General features: G+C 36.9%; 1 protein-coding gene across 32 annotated transcripts in view; it reads left to right on the top strand.

The window, feature by feature from the left end:
• Positions 1-17,556, top strand: part of coro7 (coronin 7) — a 299,622-nt gene that overhangs the window by 46,192 nt on the left and 235,874 nt on the right. For all 32 annotated transcript variants that reach the window (XM_087243145.1, XM_087243141.1, XM_087243140.1 and 29 more), the window contains 1 exon segment: positions 2,857-2,907. In XM_087243145.1, the coding sequence (XP_087099271.1) occupies positions 2,857-2,907 (51 nt within the window).

Below are 17,556 nucleotides of genomic sequence, written 5' to 3'. Positions count from 1 at the left end.
GAGCTGCGAAAACGAAGCACTGTGGAAAAGCTGGAGAGGCCGTTTTCATTCTGAAACACTGCTGCTACGTCTCAGTGTGGATGGGGGAAAACGGAGACATCTGAAAACAGAGGCGGGGCTGCAGACATTCGCTACCTGATTGGGGCTTTTGTGTCATTGCCTATCCTTCCCTTATTCGTCAAGCCCCTATCACATGACTATAACACATGGCTTTAACGCTACCGGAAGACAGCAGACCAGCTTTTACTGTAAACAACAACATGGAGACAGAAATGGGAGCGTTGTTTGCACTATTGTCTGTTTTAGGCGCCATTGTGCAGTTATTCATATGTTACGTTTAGTAACAACTCGACCGCTTCGTCTGTCCACAAACATACCTCTCTTGCTTTATTTGCCATTGCGTTCATTGTTAACCAGCGTTTGTTGACTAACAATAACCAAACGCCGAGCGAGACGCATGCTTTCTGTTTATACTAGAACGCGCATGCCCAGAGTGCACGAATGGTCACGTGATATACGTTTTTGGTGGCGTAGTGTGGATGGAGATATGTTCAGAAACGCTAGTGTGGACCGGGATCGTTTTTGAACTAAAACGCCGGTTTAAAACTAAACTCACTAGTGTAAACAGGGCCTTAAATCTGACATTATGATATCTGCAGAAACCCTGTTAAAGCCGTCATGGTTTGAAAGAACACACACAGTGATTTGCTTTTAGGTAAAAATAGGATTTTCTCAACAACACGAATCAAAATCTAGCAGTATTCTCTAAATGTACGCACAGTATTTGCAGGTCAGTGTGATTCATAGACAGCAAGTGAATGTAGCTTTTAAAGTCGCCATGAAACAGAATTTTAGGTTGTCCTTTTTTCCCTTTATCATGATGTACACCCTCTTGAAATGGTCCTCAAATGAAGCGAATTGATTTAGGGCAGTTCGTGATTTCGTCATGATATTTGATTAAAGGGAAAGTTAATTTTTCCAAAGAAATAATGAAGTGCACATTGTTGATAACAAACGCTACTATATACATATTAAAATAAGTTTTGACTTCATTCCGACTTTAAGGCCAGCGTGTCGTGATCTTGGAGGATTGCGCAGTGTTTTTTCTGGCGTGTCAGGACTCTTGGGAGAACGTGTCAGTCTCTGCTCTTCATTAAGGGTTTGTTGTGTTGAGCGAACAGCCTGTTCCTATTAGCGCTCATTTCCTTTCTGCCATCTGATTGGCTGAGCTGGAGTCTGATCGGGTCGTCTGATGGTCATCGATTGACTGAACTGATTGTGATGTCGGGGTAACACCAGGATTTACACCGCCAATTATGTCGACAGACTCGTAACAAATACCACATGAAGCCTTTTTCTGCTGTATAATAATAATGAACGCAGTCTACTTAGTCAGCACACTCAAAATAAACGTCACATCACGGTCATGATAGCTTTATAACTGCAGGAAAATGGCATAGCTGTAAAGTGGTGCCGTTACATTTCTGCACATTTTGTTTATTATTAAGAATATGTCTACTAAATTATTAAAACATATGCATGTTTGATTAATAAAAATGTGTTTTTGAATCAAAGACAGCAGCATAAGTAATAAACTACTCGAAAACAACTTGAAAATACATGAAAGACACTTTTCCAAATTAGTTTTTGAGACCAGACCTGAACAGACTGTTTATACTAGATGCCGAATTGGTCACTCTAGGTTGATTCATTTGTATTTGCTGAACACTGATGCACCACCAACATATAATTATAATCAAGCTGCTCTCACTATAAAACATGCACTCACCGGCCACTTTATTAGGTACACTTTACTAGTACCAGGTTGGACCCCATTTTGCCTTCAGAACTACCTTGATCCTTTGTGGCGTAGATGCAACAAGGTACTGGAAATATTCCTCGGAGATCTTGGTCCATATTGACATGATGGCATCAAACAGTTGCTGCATATTTGTCGGCTGCACATCCATGATGTGAATCTCCCGTTCCACCACATCCCAAAGTTTGCTGTTGGATTGAGATCTGGTGGCTGTGGAGCCCATTTGAGTACAGTGAACTCATTGTCTTGTTCAAGAAACCAGTCTAAGATGATTCAAGCTTAATGACTAGCCTGAACCATATACACAAGCAGGATGGATCCATACTTTGTTGTTGACGCCAAGTCTGACGCTACCATCCGAATTGCGCCCACAGAACTGCCGCTCACAGGATATTTTCTCTTTTCAGACCATTCTCCATAGATCCTAGAGATGGTTGTGCGTGAAAATCCCAGTAGATCAGCAGTTTTTGAAATGCTGCAGCAGATCATCCTGACCATGTCTACATGCCTAAATGCACTGAGTTGCTGCCATGTGATTAGCTGATTAGAAATATGCGTTAACGAGCAGTTGGATAGGTGTACCTAATAAAGTGGCCGGTTGAGTGTATGTATGTTTGAATAATTATTTTGAGACTAATCGAAGTTTGATTGGCGAATGAAAAATATTACCTTTTTAACATTCCTCGTTTGTGCAGATTATTAAATGTTCTTCATGTTGTTGATATTTAGAGCAAGCCTTTATTTATTTATTTATTTATTTATTCATTTATTTATTTATTTATTTTTAAACACTTTAATTATATAAACAGTAATTAAATTAAATATTGGGAAATAAGATTAATGTGAATGATATTGCCATTTTCTATATTTTACATTTTTCTCGGAGTAGAAAACAGTATTAGATCACACAATATATTCATGAGGCATTGCTTGTTTTATCGATATGGATATTAATTTCTGTCATGCATGATGTCCTGCACTCTTGTTATTCTATTTTTGTCATATTTGAACTCTTCAAATTTTCTCTTTCTCTTTAGGACAAAAAGCTGCGTCTCTTTGACCCTCGGGCTCAGCCTTCAGCGGTTCAGGTACTGTTCAAAATCCATTTCATTGTTTTTATTCATATAATAATTGCTAGTGTCATTTGTTATTATTATATATGTATTTTTGGCCTTTTGTCTTGGTTTACATGGACCAACCTTTGGTCAATGAATTTCCATAATTGTTTTCTAAAACAGCCTGTCATCAAGTTTTTCTTACATAAGTGTAATTAAATAATTTATTTGCTTGTAATTTTGTTATTAATTTTGAATTTAAACATAATCGTAATTTGAAGATTCATTATATTAAAAATAAAAAGGATTTGTGGATTTTTCATGGTATTTTAAGAAGGATCAAATGCTGTATGTTTACAGTGGTGTTTTAGTTTTTTGATCAGTAAAGCCTCGAACACTCTCGTTTTTGAGCATGTTGAGATGATTTGGATGGTGCTGTGAAAAGGGGTGGGGTTTTCCTTCATGGTTTAAAAATGGTCACATTTTGATCTTCTGTTAGTCTCACACAGGCCCGGATTGGCTAATCGGGAGGACCGGGAGAATTCCCGGTGGGCCGGTCCGTTTTTTGGCCGCGAGGGCTGGTGTCCCTAGCTCCAGAATCTGTTGCTCTCAGCAGTCACACTTTTTAAATTTATTTATTTACTTGACCACAGTCTTCTTATTCATTATATAACCGCAGCTGTGCTCTTTTCATAATGATTATATAACTCAGATGTGTCACCTCTCACCATACAACTGTTGTGGTCCAGTGGTTAGCACGTTAAATTATGACGCCGCCGACCCGTTTTTTTTTTATTTTTATTTTTTTTATTGTTAAGACATATAATACTGTAAGGGTTGTTGAACATTTAAAGTTCTAAAGCAGCTGTTTTCTCAAAAAAAGACGTGATAGTGTAATTAGAAACTGAATTGGAATGACCTTATTTTAATATAGTCAGTCATGAACTGAGGTGGGCCGGTCTGAGGCTTAAAACTCCAGGGCTGAAAAGGAGTCCCACTCCGGCCCTGGTCTCACACATTCATGACTTGACCAAGCAAAGCTGACTTTGGAACGCAATAAAATGAGAAACATTTCACACTCGCTTGCATTTTGCATGCATGTCGATGGAAGAATGCTTTAATTTGAATGTAAACAGTAGTATTTTTATATATCATTACATCTTATAAAGGACCTGTTTATTTATTTGTATATATGTATTTTTAACCTATGGTGTTTATTTGAATTTCAACTTATTCACTTTTATATTTTATTTGTAGCCAATCAGACCATCATTTTAGTGACTCTGGAGTGACTCATTCTGATTGACGGATTGATTGATTCTCTTGGATTTTCTCATTCTGATTGGCTGATTAATTGGTTTACACTGAAGATTCTAATTCTGATTGGCTGACTGATTCTCTTAGATTTTCTCATTCTGATTGATTGGTTCACACTGAGGTTTCTCATACTGATTGGCTATTTGATTGGTTTACTCTCGGTTCTCATTCCAGTTGGCTGACTGATTGGTTCTTGAATTTTTTCATTCTGATTGGCTGATTGATTGATTCTCTTGGATTTTCTCATGCTTACTGGCTGATTGATTGTTCACTCAGGTGCGACTCATACTGATTGTCTGATTAATTGTTCACTGTGGAGTTTTTGTCATGCTGATGATTCGTTCACTCTGGAGTGACTCATTCTGATTGGCTGATTGGTTGGTTCACTTTGAAGTGTCTGATTCAGATTGGCTAATTGATAGAGTCACTTGAGAGTGAACCATATTGGCTGATGAATAGATTCACTTTGTAGTGATTTATTCTGATTGGCTGATTGATTGGTTCACTCTAGAGTTTCTCATGCTAATTGGCTTATTTTTTGGTTCACTTTGGAATTTGTAATGCTGATTGATTGTTCACTCTCGAGTGACTCATTCTAATTGGCTGATAGATTGGTTCTCTGGAGTTTCTGATTCTGATTGGCTAATTGATTGATTTTCTTGTAGTTTCTAATTATTGGCTAATTGATTGATGAGTGACTCATTCTGATTAGCTGATTTATTGGTTCACTCTGGGATTTCTCATGCTAACTGTTTTTTAGACGTCCTAAAGCACATAAACGCAGTTATTCTCTTAATAAAATTCATATTAGTGAATTTTATGCATGAATGAAGCAAATTCGATGCTCAAATGAAGTGAGTAAACTCAATGTTCACGCGTCTATTTGCGTGCGGATAGCACAATTTATTTGCGCATGCCACGTCTGGGGTGAACAGAGCGTCATGTTGGATGGGAATATTTTTGGCAACATCTCACTAGAATAATATTAGAATACATTATAAAATCATGTTAAATTACAATATTTTGTATACTGTAAAAACATCAAAACTCCATTTTTGACTTTAGCCCCTTTCACACATACAGACCTTTCCGGAAAATTGCCGGTTCTCTGGAGTTTCTGATTCTGATTGGCTAATTGATTGATTTTCTTGTAGTTTCTAATTATTGGCTAATTGATTGATGAGTGACTCATTCTGATTAGCTGATTTATTGGTTCACTCTGGGATTTCTCATGCTAATTGGCTGATTGATTGGTTCACTTTGGAGTGATTCATGCTAATTGTCTGAACGATTGTTTGCTCCGGAGTGTGTTATTTTGATTGGCTGATTCATTGATTCACTCTGCAGTGACTTATTTTGATTGGCTGATTAATTGGTTTACTCTGGAGTTTCTGATGCTGATAGACTGGTTTGGCCTCGACTTGAGTCTGAACTTGTCCTGGTTTAGTAGACATCCTTATACTGATTAACTAACGAGTTGGTTCGCTCTAGTTTCCTAAGCTGATTGGTTCCCCCAGCAGTTTCTCATGCTGATTGACTTTTGGTTTGTTTGAATGGTTGATGAAATGATTCAAACCCACTAAACCCTGATTAATACACTGTAAGGGTCCATGTGTAGGTTGATCGTGTTTTTGACTGTGAAATCCAACAAAGTTCTTGTTTTAGAGTAAATCAATGGTGCCGGAACGAGGAAGTTGAGGTCCGATCATTCCCACAGTCCTCCTGAGGTCAGTGGAGGTTTCTCAGTGTTTGCTCGGTCTTCTGAAGGTAAATAAAGCTCGCCTGAATCTGACGGGTCACGCTGGATTAGATATTCCTCTCTGAGCAAACACACATCAGATCAGTGTGTGGTTCCAGGCGCTTGATCAGACGTGTGAGCTGCTCCTGGAGCTTTTCCCAGTCTCTCCTAGGTGTTTCATTCAGGCTAATCCTACATTCACAGCTCTCTTCAGCTTCACACCTGCTTTCTTCTCAGTTGACCTTATATGAAGCTCGGTTGTTTCAGATGTATGTAATGTTTAATGACACTGGTGTGTTACTACTTTATGATGCCTGTAATTATAAACAAGAGTATCATGTGATTTGCCGCTCGAATGATGTGGATAAACGAGTTGATCGTTTCGCGCTTTTGACACGCTTAGGTGCAATTTCGCTTGTGTTGAAAATCTGAACTTGAGCAAACATTCGTGCCATGTTAACCTATCTGGAGCTTGCTCTTGAAGGGGCGTGATTATAACTTAGTGCCTACAGTTGGTTTGCCGAGGGGAAATTCTCTTGCTAACACCGGACAACAGCTTATTTAAACTGCAGCTTATTTAAACTGGGCTCGGCTCAGTCTGAAGCACCGCTGAAAGCTTTTATCATCCAGGTACAGTTTCTGGACGAGTTGATGAACTCAGGTGCACCTCTGAAAGAATCTAGTGGACTTTGATACATTGCCGAACTAAGATACACTGTTTTTTAGACGTCCTAAAGCACATAAACACAGTTATTCTCAATAAAAATCATATTAGTGAATTTTTTGCATGAATGAAGCAAATTCGATGCTCAAATGAAGTGAGTAAACTCAATGTTCACGCGTCTATTTGCGTGCGGATAGAACAATTTATTTGCGCATGCCACGTCTGGGGTGAACAGAGCGTCATGTTGGATGGGAATATTTTTGGCAACATCTCACTAGAATAATATTAGAATACATTATAAAATCATGTTAAATTACAATATTTTGTATTCTGTAAAAACATCAAAACTCCATTTTTGACTATAGCCCCTTTCACACATACAGACCTTTCCGGAAAATTGCCGGCAATTTTCCGGAAAGGTTGTATGTGTGAACAGGTCCTTTTTGAAAATACCGGTAAATTCGTTTTGGCTATTTTCCGGAAAGAGAAGTTGTAACATTACCGGCAATTTGCCGGAATGCTGCGCTGTGTGAATGCAGAAGGAAGATTACCGTAATAAGCGCGTGCACGTCTAGAACGTGCTGACGTGAGACGTCTGCTTTAGCCAATCACAACAGTCAGACGCATTTACGTCCGTGCGGTTTGTGAGGATAAAAGCCTTTGAATATTTTTCCAGACACATTTAGCTGCTAGAAGTTAGTCAGATCACGTTTATATGTTCTTCTTAATGCCAACTGTGTAAATAATCAACGATGAGATGCTTATGATAAGCCGTTGTTTGTTTACCTTCAAGCTTTGCGTGCGCCTATGAGCGCCTGCACACGCATGAACATCTCGACATGCGAAAGTGATCCTGCGAAAGTTGTTCACAATATTGATCATCCACAGAGTCTGTAATTTAGTCAAATGTTTACAAATACAAGCGCAGCCGTTTGAAGCTCATTTGTGGTAAATGATGTCAGAATTTACCTGTATTTTGGAATGGATGTGTGAATGCTCTTTTCCGGAAAATTTCCGTAACGTCCTCGCCTGTGTGAACAGCGCTTTTTTCAATATACCGGTAAAGTCGTTCCGGAAATTTTCCAGAAATTTACCGGTATCACTGTGTGAAAGGGGCTTATGTGTGCATAGCTAACCACTTTTCATTAGATTTTTCTTAGTATTTTGTTTTTCTTTAACCCTCAAATTCCAGATTTTTAAATAGGTGTGTCTTAAATCAATCTTTGCCATGATGACAGAACATAATATTTTACTAGATATTTTTCAGGATACTAGTATTCTAGTATTTTTGGTTAATTTAATTGTTGAAAAAAAATAGCTAAGGGGGATAACAATATTAATCTTTAAATGGTTTAAAAGAAAATTAAAAACTGTTTTTTTTCTAGCTGATATAAAACAAATGCAAAGACTGTATTGTATTATTAAAGAAAAAAAAAAAATCACAGGAGGCCGAATAATTTTGACTTTAACTCTATGTAGTGTCCTAATTGTTGAGTTTATTCTTATTTTACTAAAAACAAGCTTAAACAGTCCAGCATTTTAGAAGAGATTTGAATAATAGTGCCAGTTAAGTGAAAAACTTTTGCAAATATGCAAGATGATCTCTATTCTCACACGCTGTTTCTTATTACTGTCAAACCAGTGAGTTTTCCAACCACATCCAGCTGGCAGCGCAGGAGTGTCGCGTGTGCCCACTACTCATTAACATCACATCCACTCCAGTGCCTTTAATGAGGCGTCACAGGCCAACCATAACAACACACAGCTTGACAAACAGCCTACGCCGAACTGACAACGGCTCACACACTCCTTCACTGACTTGAAGCATGGCCGCTTGGACACACACACATAAAAAGAGATCCAAGCCACAGCGTAAACAAAGGTTTATAGAGACAATGTGATATGAGAAGCAGAGAACTGGGCCATAAAACAACACTTTCATGATGAAACGAGCATAATGAGCAAGTTCAATTCAATTCCTGATATTATCTTACTACATTTTCCCCAGATCACTCTGTAATATTCATTCATTCATTCATTCAATTCAACAATTTGAATTCAAATAGATTTTCTTACTAATCACTTCATTAATGAACTAATTCATTCATTCAGTCATTTATTCTTTCATCAATTCAAGTCAGTTCAGTATTTTTCAAGATTTTCTCCAAGATTACTCTGTACCATTCATTCATTCCATTCATTTCAATTAAATTTAATTTAATTTCAGATATTGTTTAAGTAGATTTTCTCTTAAATCAAATATAAATTTATTAAATTCTTGATATCAAATTCATGAATTTTTTTTCTTAATTTTCTCCCAGACGACTCGGTAAAATTAATTAATTAATTAATTCAGTCAGTCAATTTTTTACTAGATTTTCTTCTAGATCACTCTGTACTACTCATTTATTTCTTTCTTTCAGCCATTTATTCTTTCATTCATTCTAGTCAGTTCAATTCAGAATTTTACTCCCAGATCGCCCCGTTTCATTCATTCATTCATTCATTCATTCATTCATTCATTTCAATTCAATTCAATCCCTAATATTATTTCACTAGATATTTCTCCTAAATCATTCACTAATTTTCTGATATTATTATACTAGATTTTCTCCCAGATCACCCTGGAATATTAATATATTCATTCATTAAATTCCTGATGTTATTTTGCTACATTTTCTTCCAGATCATTCTGTAAAATTCATTAATTCATTTAATTCAACATTTTACAAAATTTCTTACAAATTACTTGGCATGATTCATTCATTCATTCATTCATTTATTAAAGTCAGTTCAATTCAATATTTCACTAGATTTTTCCCCAGATCACTCTGTCCCATTCATTCATTCATTCATTCATTCATTCATTCATTCATTCATTCATTCATTCATTCATTCATTCATTCATTCATTATTTTTTACTAGATTTTCTCCAAGATTCTTTCAATCAAGTCACTTAAATTCAATGTATTACTAGATTTTTTTCTAGATCACTCCTCTGTATTATTAATTAATTAATTAATTAATTAATTCATTCATTCATTCATTCATAATATTATTTCTCTAGATTTTCTCCAGGATCGTACCATTCATTCATTCATTCATTCATTCATTCATTCATTTATTCAAATCAGTTAAATTAAATGTTTCTAGATTTTTCTTCCAGATCACTTTGTACCATTCATTCATTATTATTTTACTAGATTTTCTCCAAGATCACTCTGTACTATTTGCTTGCTCGTTTGTTTCAATTCAATTTAATTCAGTTCAATATAATTCCTAATATTATTTTACTAGATTTTTCCAATTCGTTTGTTTGTTTGTTTGTTCATTCATTCCTTGATATTACTTCACTAGATTTTCTCACAGATCACTGTGTAATATTAATTTTTTTATTTATTCATCAACTCAATTTCTGATATTATTTTAGATTTTCTTACAGATCACTCCATACTAAAACCTCTGTAGCACTATTACTCATTGTACAGCAAGCATGCAAACAAATTAATGAATTAATTGTTGTTTTTAGCAAGACAAAATCCTGGCCACAGGATAAACGGAGACGTGCTAGCCATGCTTTTTATAGGCTCAGATTGTCTGATATAGACAGGTGGAGTAAAAATAGAGTCTAATTGCAGTCCGTCATTTGTGGTATTTACAGGAAGAAGCTTGAGTGTGTAATTTGTGTGTTTGTAAGGCACGAGTATGATCTGTAATCAGCGCGTGTGCGTTCTGCTGTATTTAGCTAGCTGGCATAACTGTGCGTGTTGAAAACTGCGCTCTCCAGAGCCACTCGCTTCAACATTTCCTGCTGTGTCTTGATTTTTTCAAATGATAAATGCACATTTAAAGCCCTGACTCTCACACCACAACGCTCAAAACTCAGTTGAGGTTTTCTTTTTAGACTTTGGCTTGTGGTTTTGGTGCATCTTATAGACCTCTTCATCATCACTATGAAGTGTAACTGGACAATTTTAGATAGAAATAGCTGATTGAAAAAGAAAAGTTATTTTGATTTTGAGTTTGTACTTTACCATAAAGATTTGAGTGTATTCAAACTGTGCATGCTGTATTACGCTACCATAAAGTCCTATTTTTCATGTGTGTTGTTGTAATATTTTAATTATTAACTTAACAATGGTGCAGTGGGTATCGCTCTCGCTTCACAGCAAGAAGGTTGATGGTTCGAGCCTCGGCTTGGTCAGTTGGCATTTCTGTGTGGAGTCTGCATGTTCTCCCCGTGTTGGCGTGGGTTTCCTTCGAGTGCTCCGCTTTCTCCCACAGTCCAAAGACAAGCACTATTGGTCAATTGGGTAAGCTAAATCATCTGTATTGTATGAGTGTGAATGGGAGTGTATAGGTGTTTCCCAGTGATGAGTTGCAGCTGGAAGGCCATCCGCTGCGTAAAACATATGCTGGATAAGTTGCCGCTTCATTCCGTTGTGGTGACCCTAGATTAAGGACTAAGCCTGAATGAACTTAAAGTTTTTATTAATATATTATTTATTTTACAAATGAGATGTATATTATTTAATAGATTGGCTGAAACTGTTTATTGCTATTTAACAGTTTTGAATATTATTTATTAATGTATTAAATAATTTTAAAAGAATAACAATGCTATTTGTATTTTTTTTAAATAGGTACATACACCACATTAACCATTTTAATTGTATTTATTCTTTTCTTTTTAACAATATAACGATAAACAGAGATCCAAGCAATATAAATGTTATTTATATATTTTTATTATTATATTATTCTATTTGTAAATGTTTTTTTACAAATAAAAATCATCTAATATACATATAAAGTGACATTAAAATAAAAACATCATAATAATTACAATACCTTACAAAAGTCTTATAGAAATCAGTCAAGTTTGGTGAAGGAAAAATCCTGGTTTGGGGTTACATGGATGGCAATATCAACAGTCTGAGTGTCACGACCTGGCTCAAAGGCAATGACAAAATTAAAGGTAGGACATACACCGGATGGTTAGGTACCAGAAGTATTTATTTAAACATTAAAGAATAATAAAGTGCTCACTTTAGGCAAGTCAAAATCAAAGATTAACCAAAGCTAAAAGGAAACAAAACAAAACAAACAGGAGCAAAAGCACGGCTCTCCACAAGCCAACACTGCTGGCTTTTATAGAGGGGAACTCTGGTGTTCCCAATTGAGCAGATGAGTCTCTGTCCTTCCCGCTTTCGGCCGATCAGTGGGTTGGTCAAAGAGACTCGTATTAAGACATTTGTGCTCCCCATTACATTGCGAACAACAGGAGAGGGCAAATTCTTCAGCAGGATAGCGCTCCTTCTCATACTTCAGCCTCCACATCAAAGTTCCTGAAAGCAAAAAAGGTCAAGGTTGCTCCAGGATTGGCCAGCCCAGTCACCAGACATGAACATTATTGAGCATGTCTGGGGTAAGATGGAGCGTTCCACTGCAGCATGACTTTTTATTCTATGCTGGATATTATTTCTGATAAGTGACAAGACTTTTGTCTAAGCAAATTCGGACCTTACTGTCCTAATAAATAATTAAAATTCAAGGCATGATCATATTTTATTTTGGTGAAATAAGCATAACCTAGAGGCCTTTGCCTTTCATATGAGCCATCTCTGATACCAAATGATCAATTAGAAGTCACCTTATTATTTGTTGCTCCTAAAACATGAATAGACGACAAGACTTTTGTCAGGTAGTGTATGTATATCACTTTTATTTAACATTCTTTTACCTTTTTTACAGAGTGTTTTTATAACATTGTTTTTTGACATTCATTTTGGAACATATTCCTTCATAACATTAGATTTGGAACTTACTTCTAAAGCTCTATCTGAAATGTTGTTTTAACATCTTTTAAAGGGCCATGGCACCCCCCACTTTCGGTTAAAGTCTACTTCAGAATTTTTTCAAAAGATGCATGATTAATGGGCGTGGAGCTCCGCGAGCATAGGGCAGGAGTGGGCGTGGCTAGCAGGGGAAAATGGGAGCGAACAACTGTTGATGTCAGTCAGCTCACAAATTGAGACAAACCGTGAGGAGACGCATGAGTGTATAGTTCACAAAGTTAAAATGCAAAGAAATAAACAGTAATTTAATGCCCTGCTACATTTGTTATTCGTAATTTCATATGCACATAACCACAATTTATATCATTATAAAGATAAGTGTGTTCATGTAAACCCTATAAATGAGGATTCTCCCTCAATCCCCGGGTCTGAATCATAGATCTAAATGCAGACTCAGTGCAGCAGGTCTCCTGACCTGTCTATTTTAACCATTAGTCCTGCTGGTAATCTGGAGGATTTAGGCAAACACAGCAGCACGGCGATGTGTCTGAATGTGAACGAACTCCTGATACAAGACAACATCCGCCATTCTCCAATTCTCGTACTGCTCTCCCGACAAAAATGCTAGCATCACACACACAGCTTTGCTGTATGTTCGACCCTGACAGGATCGCGGGGAAAAACATGCAACAAACCCCGTGGATCATGGAAACAAACATAGCCTTCCTAAACGGCTACTACGTGTCGTGGGTCCGTGTCTCAGCTTGAGGTTGGCACTGATCTGGCAGGTCTGCGTCTGTCTTGCCTTCGGAAAGCGCGTGCTGTCTTGCTCTCATGAATAATTAAGCAGCCGGCTCTTCTCATAGGATAAGGAAACTCCGCCTTGAATAATAATGAGAAACCGACACGTCATCATTGCACTTGCGGTACTTCGCTACGTCGCCGATTTTGATCCCGCCCCAAAAATCTTTTTAAACCCGGAAGCTGAAATTAGCTGACAAAAGCTCAAAATTACCCAGTTTTCCCCACAATTAAAGCTGACAGGTGCTAACATTGTCTTAACTGATGCTCAACACACACAAATCTGTTAATATATAAAAAAAAAAGTTCTCCAGGGTGTCCTGAACCTTTAAACATTCCTAAACATTTAGTCTTGAACTCCCTAAAAGCCTTTTTTATGGGACATTCATGACATTCATGAAGGGTCACTGGGGTCGATTTGAGCTTCATGCTCAGCATCTTTTTGCAATCCCGTTCTGTGGTCACCATTTACATTCTCCCAAAGTCAGAGATCTTCATTGGTTTCCAGCAATTAGGAAACTCATCGTGTGTTCAAGAAGATCAGTTATTGTAGCAGAGGGGATGTGCAGGTCTTCAGGAAATGTGTGTTTCTTGATCTTTGTGTGTCTTTTGGTCCAGGTCTGTGTGTGTGTGCATGTGTGTGTGTGTTTCAAATTACAGAGCTGAAAATACTCCTCATAGTTTGAGGCCGCTGGCTGCGCTGATGGCGCAATGCGGTCCCTGGCAGCCTGCGGAAACAGGAAAGGGAATATTTTCTAGACACGGGGCCCAGATTTTTCGATTTTTGTCTTCGGGCTTCTGCTGCTTTTTGTGAAATCTGAGAGCCTTTGGAAGGACTTTGAGGAACAAAAAACTCAAAACATTCCGAGCAGACTGAGCGACTGCAGGGGTTTGTGGGAGACGCACACACACACACACACACATGCATGCAGACACTTCAGAGAGTATGTTGGGTATATATTAGTCCCGTGGGTTAAAGTTACACCAGAATATGCTGAAAACAAGCAGCGGACGGTGCTTCAGCAGAAGAATGGAAACTCATAGTCCATAATTCACAACAGATCCACTTTTATGCCGTTTTTCATGCTAATTCGTATAATTTGAGACAATCTGGCTTTCTTGATGCGAGCGTCTCTGGAGGAGATTTTTGGACGGGTGCGTCTTGTGATTAAAGGCGACGTGGAGTAGACCTGTGGTGTGCCATAAGAGCAGTTGCTGTGGGTTTATTTTCATATATAATGGTAACCCTGACTAAAAGTACTGTGGCCGTCCTATCGTTATGGTATCAGATGATAGTACTGGACTTTATGTATTTAAAACAGCAGTGTCTTACGCTGAGAAATACAGTCAAATCTGTCATTTCTAAACTTTCAGATGCTCAATTGTAGTCAGATGTTACAGTGGCGAGGAACCCAAACTCCATCAGATGACAGAAATAAAGTAAAAAAAATGAGGAATGCACCAAAATATTTCATTTTACAAATTACATCTGTAGTTACATCTATGCATCTTATTTATTTTAAAGGCTCTCTTGGGTAGATTACCAACCGATCTTTCTAATTTGTTAACATTTCGCATAAATAACCAACATACTAGATCTGGTTCATGTATTCGTCTAACAGTCCAGAGGGTATTATTGTCATGCTTTTTTTCTTTTATGCTCCTAGGGTTTGGAATGACCTGCAAAATCAGCTCAATCTTGACACACTTCCGACTCTGGATACTTTAAATATCTTTTGTACAACATCTTAAAGGACAATTGTAACTGTTTTTCATAATCTGATCTTTTTATGAATGGTGATTTTGTAATTTTGTCGTATTGTTTTTGTGATTTTTATGTGAAACTTTATGTGCTGCCTGCCATCTTGACCAGGTGTCACTAGAAGAAGAGACAGTATTGTCTCAATGTGATCTCCTTGCTGAATAAAGGAAATAATAATAATAATAATAATAATAATAATAATAATAATAATAATAATAATAATAATAATAATAAATTAAGGCGTTAATCACATGTGCTCAATGTAAAAGCAACGTTCACTCAAATAACATGCTGACTGTTTCTGTGTTGTATACTTGTTCCTGCTGCTTGCAGTAGCATTACTATGTTGTCATGGCAACAGTGGTGTAAAGTAGCTTATTACAAATACTCAAATGACTGTAATTGAGTAGTTTTTCCTCAGTAATTGTAACTTACTACTCCACTACTTTCCTTCAACCTACAGTCACTACTTTATTTTTCCTGTCTATGGGGATTAGAAAAATCAGTCCTGTCATTCCTTTCCAATTAGATCGCTTGTAGAAGGTAAATCGCATCATAATGAACTACCTCAAGACATGTGCGCTTAATAAATGCAGCAAACCTTTTGGAAGCATTAAAAGTGTCCTAGAAGATGTCCAAAATCTTTACATGCATTGATCCAGAGACTGTTTAGATGCATGTCACTGATGAGAAGATGACAGATGTTTACTGTATGATGACGAAATGGCCTTAAACACCCAGCAGGCACAAGATGTCAACATGACGTCAGATTGACGTTGTACCCGAACATCATGGGATGTTGCATTTTTTTGAAGGATGAAGTCAGAACCCAGCGTCAGGCCAACGTCAACGTCCAACCTAAAACCAACCAAATATCAACGTCTGATGTTACAGCTTGACGTTGTGTGGACGTTACCACTATGACGTCTATTAGACGTTGGATTTTGGTTGCCATGCCTGATGAAAAAATGTCAGTATTTGACGTTGATTTAACATGTAGGCTCGAGGTTGGATATTGGTCACTTTTTAACAACCTAAAATCAACCAATTATCAACGTCATTTGATGACATTATTGGACAACAAAATAACATTGTCCTTAGGCGCTGACTAGACATTGAATTTTGGTCACTTGCAGTGCTTAATTTGTGAATTGCGAGGTCCCGGAGCAGATCAGGACAACTGATTCGGCATATGTCACGTATGAAAGTGGAGAGCGGGGGGTGGGGAGTGTTTGGCGGTGTATGGCGGTGGGCTGGCTCAGATTTCAAATGAGCCGGATCCGAATCTGCTGTGTTCCAGCACAAGTTAAGTCCTGGTCACCTGACATCACAACCTAAATCTAACCTAATATTAACATCTTATGATGTTGTGTGCCTGCTGGGCAATAACTAAATGCGCTACAGAATGTTACGTTTACACACATCCACAAATTGCATATAAACGCATCAGCTTTTTACAGCATAACACTCACCACTCACTACTCTTGAGTACTTTAGAAAGGTTTACTTTTTACTCATACTTTGAGTAATATTCACAACAGATACTTTATTCTACTTGCGATACTTTTACTTGAGTATTATTTTTCAGTTCTCTTTCTACCATCAGGCGGTTTCAAACATTTTAATTTCTTTTATCTGTTGAACACAAAAGCAGCTATTTTGAAGAATGTTGAAAAACCGCTAAACGTTGAGATTTACAGTAGGACAAACCAATACTATGGATCTCAGTGCTTGCAGGTTTGTAGCTTTCTTCAATGTATATAATTTTTGTGTCCACAGTGTTTGACAGTAAAGACTAACTGTGTGTTTTTATGATATATTATTAAATTATAGCTTGCACATCATGAAAAAGAATGGTCTAATTCAGAGCCCAGAGGTACTCCATATTGAAGGTGGTCATGAAAAGCACGCCAATGCAGTGCCAGTAATGCCAGCATATTTTTCATCTCGCTGTCAGATTTTAGGTTCTACAGCTTTCAAGTCTTCCATGCAATTCTTTTTTAAAAGAATATCAAAGTTGGTCTTCGGGTTCGCCTTACTTCTGTATACTAAGCCTATGGTTTCAGGTTTTATTTATATATATATATATATATATATATATATATATATATATATATATATATATATATATATATATATATATATATATATATATATATATATGAACAAACAGGTTTGGAACAAGTAAAGGCTGAATGATGACTGAACTTTGAGTTTTGGGTGAACTATATCTTTAAGTGGCTGGCAGAACCAAGTGTCTGCTAAATTAATAAATGTAAGTGTACTCATAGGAAATAATAAATAATAGGCTGAGTATTTATAGTCAAGACTAATAATAACTGATGTACTCCGTATTAAAGTTGCAATGTTATGATTTATTACTTTAAATTTATAATGGTCAAATCATTGAAATCATGCCAATGCCGTAAATGTAAATAAGAAGTAATAAATAATAAGCCGAGTATTCACTATGAAGACCAGCTGTATGTTTCTTACAATGTCTTCATAAAGTGTAGCTTGTACTACATAAAAGGCAGGGCAAACTTTACTTATAGAGCACAATTTTATACAACCGTAATTGATCCAAAGTGCTTTACAATGA

Source organism: Danio rerio, chromosome 3 (genome assembly GCF_052040795.2).
Source record: "Danio rerio strain M-AB ecotype USA chromosome 3, GRCz13ab, whole genome shotgun sequence".
NCBI lineage: Eukaryota > Metazoa > Chordata > Actinopteri > Cypriniformes > Danionidae > Danio > Danio rerio.
Note: the sequence above shows the minus strand (reverse complement) of the source record. Positions and strands in the feature narration are given on the sequence as shown.